The sequence below is a fragment of the Prionailurus bengalensis genome, chromosome D4, assembly GCF_016509475.1.
Source record: "Prionailurus bengalensis isolate Pbe53 chromosome D4, Fcat_Pben_1.1_paternal_pri, whole genome shotgun sequence".
NCBI lineage: Eukaryota > Metazoa > Chordata > Mammalia > Carnivora > Felidae > Prionailurus > Prionailurus bengalensis.
Genome location: NC_057359.1, coordinates 57,845,215 through 57,857,351, shown reverse-complemented (window position 1 = coordinate 57,857,351; position 12,137 = coordinate 57,845,215). Strand labels below are relative to the sequence as shown.

The 12,137-nt window shown below is 37.9% G+C and overlaps 1 protein-coding gene across 2 annotated transcripts in view; it reads right to left on the bottom strand.

Moving 5' to 3' along the window:
* The window catches only part of RECK (reversion inducing cysteine rich protein with kazal motifs), an 87,863-nt gene that overhangs the window by 56,891 nt on the left and 18,835 nt on the right, over nucleotides 1–12,137 (bottom strand). The window contains exons 5-6 of one of the 2 annotated variants that reach the window (XM_043567335.1): nucleotides 11,762–11,847; nucleotides 10,302–10,349 (exon numbers count right to left, since the gene is read on the bottom strand). In XM_043567335.1, the coding sequence (XP_043423270.1) occupies nucleotides 10,302–10,349; nucleotides 11,762–11,847 (134 nt within the window). Of the gene's footprint in view, nucleotides 1–8,980; nucleotides 9,058–10,301; nucleotides 10,350–11,761; nucleotides 11,848–12,137 lie in introns of those variants that run through there. The other variant, XM_043567336.1, reaches the window with a different exon arrangement.

The window sequence follows — 12,137 nt, the reverse complement described above, 5'->3', positions numbered from 1 at the left end:
AGCAACTCTACCTTTTCACTGCTTAAACTATTGCTGATTAGTTTGACAGGTCTTAAGACACACATAATGAGTTACACCATTAACTTATAATTTCTTCATCTCTTAAGACATTTCTTAACTCCTGGAAATGTCTGGTCGCCATCTGGTGGCAAAGGAGGTAACTGAGGCTTTATACTAAAGTATGGAGCCTCTTCTGACCTTTTGCCACCAATACTATACCCACTGTGCCTCCATAGATCAGCTCCCCCGCTCCGTTCATCTTACTCTAGAATAGATAAAAATTACAGTGTTACCAAGATGAAGATCTACCACACCTCAGAGACCCAAGAACACAGGCGGATCCCAAGAGATCTGCAAATCCAAAAGCCTTCACTATCCAGCTGGAGACAGATGTACACAGCAAACAAAGGGCAGAGCCAGGGCTACAACCCAGACTGCTCTCTCATGACACTATACCGTAAGAAGACTGGATTCTTTTTTTGAATGAGGTCAATGCAAGGTTGCATTTATGTCCACAGAATAATATCTTTTCAACAGTCTCCTTTTTTAGAATCAACACATTAAACTGTGGGGAAAACAATCATTTCTTGAGGGTAATATTATTTCCCTTAAAGATACTTGATCATGAAATCTTTCCTCGGGTAGCTACTTCCAGTTCTCTGCCCCACTCTTGTTGGTTTTGAGAGAACTGCAGCAAGCCCTTCCACCCAGCGTTGGGTTGCCCAGAGGGCAAACCCGGCAGAAAAACTAAAATACAAAGTAAAATCAAAGTAAAGGGAACCATATGTGATCCTTCAAGCCACACTGACCCTCCTTTAGGTGAAGAGCCATTGGGGTGCATCTGGGAGGTAGACTTTCCTGGTCAAATCACTTGTTCAGAAGTTGGGTCCGTGGATCTATTTTCTGTCCCGGCCACACACACTTTTCCATTTCTGGGACTCCTTTCTAACATTTCTCCATTTGCCCACTCATCTCAATCCTTTCCCTGGCCACCACCCTTCTGCTTCTGGTTCTTCCAGCTCCCTCCCCATCCTCACCAATGATGAGGATGATGAAAACAAAACAAACACTGACCACATGAATCTTGTAAAAAAAAAAAAAAGAAAGAAAGAAAGAAAGAAAGAAAGAAAGAAAGAAAGAAAGTTTGACTTTAGAAGTTTTAGTTACTTCTGCACAAAGGCCCAAAAGAGAACATTTTATAAACTGTTATTTAAGAGTCTCTGGGAGGGAGGGGAAAGTGGGTGATGGGCATTGAGGGGGGCACCTGTTGGGATGAGCACTGGGTGTTGTATGGAAACCAATTTGACAGTAAATTTCATATATAAAATAAAGAAAGAAAAAAAGAAAGAAATATTAAAAAAAACACATAACCTGTTATTTAATGTTCCCTATTCCCAAGGCTACTAGTTAAAAGTAAAGGAGCTGCTTTATTCCTAAGGCCTCAAAAATAAAATGTTTCTTTTTCATAAATGGACTGAAATTTCTCCCACTTTGAAGTTTTGCATTTCGTATGAGGAATCTAGCTCATCAAATGCTAAGCTGGAGATATTAAATAAGGGACCTTTATTTTATTTTAAGTAAGCTCTATGCCCAATGTGGGACTTGAACTCACAACCCCAAGACCAAGGGTTGCATGCTCTACACACTGAGCTAGGCAGGCACCCCTCCATAATTGCCCTTTAAAAACAAACATGTTTTTAAACCTCTACAAGATGTTTTTTCCTTGTTGTGGACACTATGGCTTTTTAGTTAAAAAGTTTAAGCGACTAGATTATGTAAAGGATTTAATAGCATGATATGGATATTGCTAAACAAGTGATTCTTCAATTTCTTCAGCCTCCCAAATAGTAAATATCATTTTAAGAGTTGGATAAAAACAAACACCCACAACTAAAATAAAATTAATAGGTCTAGACTGCTCAAAAAAATTTGCTCATTATCACCAGAGCATCCAACCAACTGGAAGCAAATTCAAGGGCAAGTAATATCTGCAGTGTAACACAAGATCTAGAACAGAACTCAGCACAGAGTGTTTGTGGTAGAGTGACTGTAATGATAGCCCCAGTTCTTCACATTTCCCCCTATCTCTCTCTCTCTCACATTAACTTTGGACTTAGCCATGTGGTTTTTTGGCCAAGTGGATAGTAGCAAGCTTGAAGCAAGCAGAGGCGTGCACAGACACTTGCATCTTTCCACTCCCTCTCTTGGGCCCCTGTCATCACCACGGGAAACATGACTGAGAGGGCTAGAAGACACACATGGAGGAGAGCTGAGCTGACTTAGCTAAGAGCATCCTAAGTCAGCTAGGCTCACGCTGACCTGCAAGCTGATTGTAGATGCATGAGTGAGCCCAGCCCAAATCAGCTAAGCTTGCTTGGCCAGGTCAGAACTGCCTACCTGGGCTGTAGAGTCATAAGAAATGATAAACTGTTATTGTTTCAGGCTATGGAGTTTTTGGATGGTCTGATTCACATTATTGCGATAACAGACAGAGTATTCAGTGTTTTCTGGACTCATTCAGAGATTGCCTAACTCACTGACATTTATACAAGGTTTCCACATAAAATTGCTATTTACTCTGAGACAAAGAACCTTGTGTAACTCAGCTGTCCAGAATGGCAAAATTTCTATTAAAAAATTCTATCTAAAAAATACTAACTGTATAGCACCTATCCGCAGGCAACAAATTTCTGTTCACCCTTTAAACCTTACCTGCTCTGTGAAGACTTTCCCATTACACTGGGCATTGTCTGTTTGTTTTCTTCAGGCTCCAATGTGTCTTGTACAGACTTTTGGCAATGTACTTGTCTCACTGTATTGTAATGACCTATTTGTCTCTTCCCACGGACTAGGCTCTGAGCTTCTTGCAGACAGTGGCTAAATCCTTTCACCTTGTGCCCTGAGAACAGTGCCTGAGACACATTAAGTGTACCAGTGCAGTGAAGGTTGAGTGAATGAATGACAGACACAAAGACAACTGAAAGGTGGATTCTGCCCCAGGAACTCAAGGGTTGAGTATTAAAAAGTGACCTGTAAACAAAGAATTATACTATAAGGTGACAAATGCTATAATCAAGCATGTAAAGTAAAGGGGAAGTAGCAGTCAATTTTATGTGTGTAGAGGTAACAAGGCTGGGTAGGGAAGGTTTTTAAAGAACTGTCTAAGCCAGAATTTAAGGCAAAGGTTGTTGCCAGTTGGACGGGAGTACTGGTGTGCTAGGACCAACTTTTGCAGGGCTTGGGGTGGAGGGAAAGTCCTGATTTGTAGTATTTACTGATGTTTGTGGTGAAAATACGCCCCATCATGGCTGATTTCGGGTTAAAAACTGGCTGGCAAAATTCCTGAATATTTAACAAGCAGTTTTCTCTAGCTAGTAGGAGCTGGCTCCAGCATACCACTGGAGTGGGTAATAGGATGGAATCAGGGAGAGGGAATCCTAGGTAGCACAAACAGGTTGTCCAACTACAAGTAACAATCTGGGAAATCACAAGTAGCATACTACTGAAGTGTAAAGGAGAAGAGTCAGCAGTTAGATGGAGAAAAGCTTAGTTTACCAGGCTGAGGAACATGAACTATATTCCATAGGTGAGCCATTGAAGGGTTTTAAGTAAGGGAGTGACATGACCATATCTGGTCTTTAAAGAGATCATCTTAGGAGAAGTGGAGAGAGTAAATAAGAGGAGAAATTAGATAGGAAAGCTAGTTTGGCAGCTACTGTAGTCCAGAAAAGTGGTATAGGGGCCTGAGCTGAGGCAGTAACCGAGGATCTGGAAAGGAGACCGACTTAAGATGTATTTTGGAGGTTAATCTTCAGGGCTTGATAACCAATTATTTGTGGGAGGTGGTGAGAAAGAGGAAAGAGTAGACAATACCTCTTAGGGCTTTTAGTTTATGTGTCTGGGAGCACTATAGTGGAATAACCAAACAGGAAATGTAAGAAAAAAATGGTAAGTTTTTGTTCTGGATGCGTGTGTGTGTGTGTGTGTGTGTGTGTGTGTGTGTGTGTGTGTATGTGCACGGGCGCACACATGCACGTGTGTGCTATGTAGCAGTGGGGTGGAGGGAAGGATGGAAAGTAACAATCAGTTCGGCTGATTTGAAATGCGAGTTGAACATCAAAAGTATCCATATCCAATAGTGATTCAAGAACTCAGAGAAAGAGGTTAGCAAAGAAGATTCTAGAATTGTCATCATATTGGGGCAATTAAAACTATGGAAGTAGATGAGATTGCCTAGGGAGAAAAACCTGGCCATTTAGATTAGACCAGGTCACAATCTAATCAAACTCCGATTTCCCTTTGGGATGATCTCATTCATGTGACTTCTGAGAAGAAAGGACAAGAGAGGAAATATTCTAGCACAGAGACTGAATAGGAGTTATTCCCTTCTAATACAAAATATGACCAAAAAAAACCCCACATACAAATGGAACATAATGAAGGTTTTATATATCTTAAGCCAGTACTGCAGGACCTAATAGGTTTCGCTCTTTTTGGAGCTCATCAGCTGCAGGTAACGGCTCATGTTGACTCTGATACAGGGTATCAGTACAGCATTCTGTCATTTACAAGCCTCCCATTCACAGTCTTCTATTACTATATTCTGCCAATTCTTGGGGTTTCCTTAGAACTAACTAAAAGAAGCTTTACATTTAGGTCCTGAAGGCTTTGATGGGGCAAAGTACCACATTCTTTTTGCTAAATCCCCCAAAGCTGACTATCAACAGCCTAGACTGTCGTCTGCCATGCAAGATGGTCTACTCTATTCTTAAAGCACTGTAGAACAGATCCAATCACATAAGGCGTGGCAGGCCTCAAGCTGTCCAGAGAATCCTGCTGGCCCTGACATCCCTATCTTATCTCTAAATTTTTAGGGCTATTTCTTCATCCCTTTCCTTTATGCTTCTGGTAGCAAATCTAGAATCAAGGTTAATTTGAGAGAAAAAGGAACAAAGTAAAATTAATACATAGAAATCTTTAAAGCAGGATATTTTATTGTGACATTTCCTGAGAATACACTGTACAGCCTGTGTAGGCAAACATAAATATGTACTAAACACTGGCATCCAGGGATGTGACAAACTATCATTTGTGCTACGGAGATGGAGGAAAACTATATATATTTACTTTTATAAGCACAAATATTTCTAGTGACTTTAGGAACTGGGTGGCTGTAGTACAGGAAGTTACAATGAGACTTTTTATTGTACACCATTTTTAGTTTTGAACATGTGAATATTCAAAAAATAAAAATTAACACATATCTGCACCTTTCTCTTACACACTGAGCTGTGTGTTGACAGGATGGTGCTGAAAGAAATGGCTCTGAAACTCACAAGGCTGGCCATCTTTGTTTTTATGATTCTTAGAGCCTCTTTTTAATATCTCCTCAGAGTCTTAATTTTATCTTCGCATTCTCACAGAACCAGAGCCCCAGGACAGAACGTTATTTTAGTTTTGTTTAGCAACTGTTTAGTTTAAAACCTAAATGCCTTAAGGTTAAAAAAAAAAAAAGTGAGTCCTCACAAAAATACCTCCTACTTTCTTTCATAGTTTCTCACCTTCTTAATGAAGTTACATCAAATAATGGACAAAAAAAATGCTAGAAAGAAAGGAGAGAATTGAAAATGATATTTCTAAAGAGAATATAAAGAAAAGTACAGAGAAGGATCTGTGAAAGGAAGAAACAAGTAAAAATGTGAAAGTCTGATGACAAATTTGTATCACTGTATTTCAGTGGCTCATGCAGCAAATGGAAAGGTATTTATATTTATGACCATTATGTTAAAAGAATGGCAGTAAAGCCTGCCATAAAGGTATTAAATAGATTTATGAACCCAAAACTAAAGTTTGTCTCATCACTCTACAGCCATTGCCAACTCTCTGGAAATTCATCACCCACACATCACCTTAATGTTTATCTTAATCAAGAAAGAAACTATGAACAACAAAAAAATTTTAATTACCATTTTGGTGGCTAGAAGAAAATATTTTCAGCCAACTTGCAGACAGAGACTATGTAAAAAAAATATACTAGATGTCTCACATCTCGCAGAAAGCATGAATTAGTCTGTAATTTGGTTCTAATGAGGCAGTGTGCACTAGTGCGGCTGTACCGATGGGTTACAGCCAGCATCTGTTCTGTTGGTGCCTCGGTCATTCCAGTTGTTGAATATTTTGAATGTCAGCCCTGGTTCTAGTATCACACATCTATGAATCCACGTGGCCTAATGCTTCTAGGTGAGCCAAAGGCCCAGGCCTGTGAAAATGCATGGAAAACCTAGAACTAAGCATGCCCATGACACTTGAACATGTCTTTGTCAGAGTTATCAAGCCACTGGTTGATACTGGTGGCTCTAATAAAATGTGTGATTCTGAAAATAGTACTCTTAATTACTGAAAGAAGTACTCTTTCTTAGGTTTGGGTCAGAAAGAGAACTGCAGAGTTGGGAGATTAGCCAAATCTCCCATCCATTGCAGAAATCCCTTCCATGATATGTGTGTGAATCCAGTAAGCCTTTGCTTGAACATTTCCATTGACAGGAAGTTAGTTCTCTTTTTCTTGGAACATCTCATTCCAATACTCTTATTTAACACAGGTAGGGTCCTCCTAATCGATTTCTGGATCCTTCTCTTGCAGTTCCCTAAAAAAATAATTTTCAAAAAGCAGCTCTCTACTTTTTTGAACACTTTCTCTTTTATTGAGGTTTTTTTTTACTCTCAAGATTCAAGGGTTACGTCATAGTTGATTTGGGCGTGATCATTCTTCCTCTCTTTAGTCCTGTATTCACTACCTCTGAGATACGGGTTTTTACATTTAAAAACACCTAACACTCAATATCCCTCCATTTCTTTAAACTCCTTTCCCAACATAATAGGCTCTTGTTACTGTTACTTGTTACTTATTTAAAAACTGAATACATCATTTATTATTGTTTTTTATAATCTGTATTTTAATTTAGCCACTTTGTATTTTCATCATTCTCCCGTTATCTTTTGCATCTCAAAAAAGACATTTTACAACTTCCTTTAGAGAAGGACTTCTAGAAAGGATCCAGTAATAGCAATTCTTTGTTTTGCTGTCTGAAAAGACCTTCATTTTGCCCTCTTTCTTGAAAAATATTTTTACTGGATATGGAATTCTAGGTTGATTAATTACTTTCTTTCAGAACAGTTTAGGTGTCATTCCACTGCATCTGGCTTCCTCTGTTGCTATTGAGAAATCAGCTGTTAGTCTCCTTTGAAGGCAAAGTCTTTTTTTTTTTTCTGACTGCTTTTAAGATCTTTGGCTATGAGGTATGTCTGTAATATATGCATTTTTTTCCCTTTTAATCCTGCTGGGGATTTGTTGGGCTTCATTAAATATTGCCTCTGCCCCATATTCTCTTTTCTTCTAGTATTCCAATTAGGACATTTTATCTCCCAAAACCCTTAAACTCTCTTTCAGTCTGTCCTTCTATGCTGCCTGTCCATACAATTTCTTTGAGTCTACCTCCCAATTCACAAATAATTGGTTTTTTTTTTTTTACTATTTCCCTGAATATTATCTCCTCTATTCAACCCACCATAACAAATGCTATTGATGGATTGTGCCTTCAAATCTCTAGTTATTCCTGAATACTTGGTTCTACTCTTATCATCCTAGTTTTGTGCCTTATCTACTTTTAGCTAAGTTAGAGGGGTCTGGGGGATCTAAAACTTAGCATGCACACAACTAAGGCTTTAGCTTTCTAAAATATGGACTTGTTACTTTGGCCTATTACAGAATCTTCATCATCCCCCTCTACTTCATGATGACCTGAGCCCTAAAATATCATCTTTCCAGGATCTGGTCCGATTTTTGCCTATCCAAGCACAGATTCACAGCCTTAAATAGGCCCGTTTTCTTTCTGTCCCCTGCACAAGCCATGTACATTTTTGCTACCATGCTTTTGATCCACAGTCTTTTTACCAAAGTATACCAAATGTGCTCACTCTGCTTTCTGATTTGTGTGGACAGTATATATTTTAATTTTTCACTCAGTTAGATATAATTCTTTAGTAATAAGTAAGTAGCTTAACTAGAATTCAGAATTAGGTATAACTCCAAAGTTTATGCTCTTTCTAATATATAGCACTACCCCTCGGTATTCAATAAATGTTGTTTCGCATAAGAAACTAGATCTATAAAATCAGACAGAACAATGCTTTACATTTAACTGGTTTATCTTAGCTTGGTTGGAAAAAACAGAATTTTAAATGGCATTAAAGTTTTTTTAACTTTATGCATATAAGTAAATTTCTCAGGAAATCTGCTCAAATAAAATTACTCATTCTCTGAATCTCTCTAATCAAACTATACAACCTACTTCAGGGTAAATGCTAACTCCTAAAATTGTTAGCCTAAAGGAACAGCTCACATATCCGGAAGTTCACACCAAGGACCACTCCAGGGTCAAGGAAAAAACATTAAAAGCCTAATTTTATAAATTATTCTTACGGTGATAAACAACCAATCCCGTTAAAACAGGCTGCACTACACCAAACTTACCCAATTCACTTTATAACAAATAGTCATTATCTTTAGGCTAGATTTTAATAATCATGAGAGTGACTGTTATTTGGGGTTTATAATACAGAACCCTCCTTCTGCATTAAAGTGCTCTTGTCTCTCTTTTAATTCTAAGTAATACATAAGAAATCAAATTGTCTTGAATTATCTTTAATAATTTATAGGGTCAGTTTTTAATGGATTTATATTACATATGTATATTTCTTATATATATTATAGTACATATATGTATTTTACACATATATTTTACACATGTATATATATATATTTTATATATATATTATATATATATATACATGTGTAAAAGAACCCTCTCGGCATAGATTTTTTGAAAATAGTTGCTTAATTCTAGGCCAGTAAGGGAGGATAGACTGGAAAAGTAAACTATCCTTAGTATTTCTCTCATAGGACAGAACTTATCTCTCTTACCTTTCCTGTCCCGTCCTTCATCAACACATACTGGCAGACTTCCTAGGGCAATGCAGAAATCCAGACAAGAGAAGGAAGCACACTAAAATAATGGAGGACAGGCTACAGAAGATGGACAGTGTCAGACATCATGTGGGAGAAAAGAAGGAATTATCACAGTTAGCCACTTTGTTCAAGAGAAACTAATACTAGTTATTTTAAAGGTAGAGAGATAAGAAAAAAAAAAGAAAGCTCTTTTATTTCTTTGCAGCAAGGCTCCTTTTCATAAGAACAGAGGAGAGTTGCAATTAATTTGGAAATTTGTCTTCAGAGAAACAGATATAACTTAGCAAACAGTACAAAGGGACAAATGGTAAGATTTTTCCAATTTAAAAATATTAATCAAGAGATATAATTATAGGCATTGAGAAAAGAAAAAAAAGAACTATAATCTAGAAGCTGTTAAGAGACCTGTTCTTTCTTCTCCAAGAGAATACAGACTATTAAAAGCAATAGGAATCCCAATGTTTATAGGTAAAATGATGAATGAGGAATATGCATGTAAGTATCCTTAACTGCATGGTCTTACGCTATGTAAAACAATGTCACATTTAACAATAGACTTCTAGAAACTGAAGGAAGTAGTCCAATGAGGAGCTTTTTCACATCAGGGACAATCTTCTGTACATATTTGCATGACATGAAATACCTCCTCTACCTCCTCCCTAGGAACTGACCCATCTACATACCACAGTGCTTGAAATACCACCATTGGGAGACAAGAATCCTTCAGATTTAATACAGCCTTTGTAATTTACTACTTTTTTCCACCAAATGCGAGAGCTGCAAAAGTTTGAAGCTACTCACACTGGCAGTGTGATTTTATTTCTTCCAATTAGAGACAGTTAATAAAGATGGATACCTGCATGGATCAAGGCATAGGAAAGGGGGCAAAAGAGGATATGGAACTTTAGAAAAACTATTTTACACTTGGGTATAACCAGTTGCTGTTATGAATACAATATAGGTTAAAGCCTCTGTATATGTGATTCAGACATTTCTTGAAAAATATTTTTTAACTTTAAGATTTTATTTTTAACTCATGTATAGTTAACAGGGCATTTCCTTAAATTTAATGTTCAATTTTGACAAGTCAATTAAAGTCATGACATTTCTAAACAAGGTAAATGATAAGGCTACATTTTGTCAATAAGGCCATATTTTCTGTAAAGTAAAAGGTAATTTATGTAAGAATGAATTCATTTTGAACATTTAAGTGATTTTTATCAATTCTGATAATATCTGAATTGGTCTATCCAAAGTTGTTAAATCAAATGCATACCTCATATTCTTTTCTGCAAACTTTGGAAATATCATTTTTTGAAGATGCCTAAAAGATAACAAATTTCTCCATTAATGTATTACACATACTATTCAACACAGGACAAAAAGAACACAAATTAATATATGTTACTTGGTTTGGTATTCTTTATTTCATCAAGAAAAACCTTATGCTCTAATATTTAAAAGTTCCTAAAATACAACAAACAAATTTCATGCAAGTTCTTTAAAATAAACATCAGCCCCAGAACCTACCCGATATGCTAAAGCTTTGCTCTTTTATGGCTTTAATCTCACATAATAACAGGGTCCTTTTGTTATTTCAGAAACTAGATGACTTTGAAGAAAATGTAAATCAGAGAATTTTTTTTCTTAGTTGAAATCCACTCTGTAGCAAATTTTCTTGTGAAGCTCTGCCAGGGCATTTATATTTTGCTTTTTCTTTAACCCTTCATATTCTAAATTCTCCTACTGACTTACAAGCCAATTTCCTCAGCAAAGATCCATATGCAATGGAGGGGGCAACTAAAGAGGAAAAGGCTTTGTAAGGCAATTAACAAAAGTAATTTTTATGTAATTCTCTTTATGCACCCTCCCACCCCCCATCCATTACAGTTCAAGCCTCTGCGCCTCAGCTTCACCTCAATGGCTGGAGCACAGCAGCAGATCACTAGACTGTACACTGCTCAAAGAGTGTTGCTCAGGCTAAACAGCACAGTGGTCTGTATGAAAGTAAAGGTGACACCATGTCTCATGTACTCTGGTCCAGAAACCAGTCACTAGAAGAAGAAAGTAAGAGAAGGCTCTCCAGCTGTGATTTCAGGTCCATCTAAATTTCCCACTTAAATCTACTCTCACCGCTTGGGAGTATGAGGAGCTAGGAGACCAGTTCTCCCACAGCACTCTGAGGAACCACTATGAAAATATACACAGTGAGGAAGAACTCAACTTGAATTGGACCAGAGATCTATCAGATCAAAGAGAAGTCACAGTTCACCGTAGGAGTCATGCTCACCTCAGGAGCAGAGAAGGGATAAAAGAACATGCCCAGGGTAAACCCATGATGAAAGAGAGAACGGAAGATGAAAGCGAAATAAGCCAGCTGTGTCATCTGCTCTCATCCAAGCATACTCTAAATTTACACAACCATTCAGAGTCACTCAGCACTGACTAAGCATGACCACAGGAAAGTACAAAAGGCCTCGGCTCCTGTAATGTTCTTTCTTTGCAGGGCAGAGAAAAGTTAACAAAGAATAAGAGAAGGTTGAGTGTCTTACATGCAGCAGCCACAAATGAGAAAGCAGCAAGTCTAAAAGGAAGTGGTCTATGTAAGAAATGCTAAATTTGTAGTTTTTATGGGTCACCCCTCCAAAGGTATGAGGTAGGCAAGGTCCAAGACATAGACGCAGCTAATACTCAAACTGTATCCCATGCTGCTCACGAGCCTGATTGCCATGTTACCTGCTTGCATGCCTGTCGACACTCCAAGGTAATAGCCAGTTCACAGCAGCCTAAGCCAACCCAGCCATCAGACTTCTTAAACACACCTTAAAAACAAAAAGTTCAAATGTTTCAGTCATAAGGAGTAAGAAACACAAATGGCATGCCCAATTGGTTTGTGGATACTAGTAAAAGTCAAAGCAGGTGTCTACAGGAAAACTAGCTCAGATAACAAGGCCTCAAAATTATTAAGGCCCTCCTCCCCTGCTTACTCCCAATGCTGCCAGTCTTCTCAGAGGCCCTTACAGCATAATTACCAGGTGCTCTGTTTTTTTCTCTCTTTCCTCTGCCCACCCTAAACTCTCTTTAGATCACTCTCCCTCTTGGGTAAACAGCA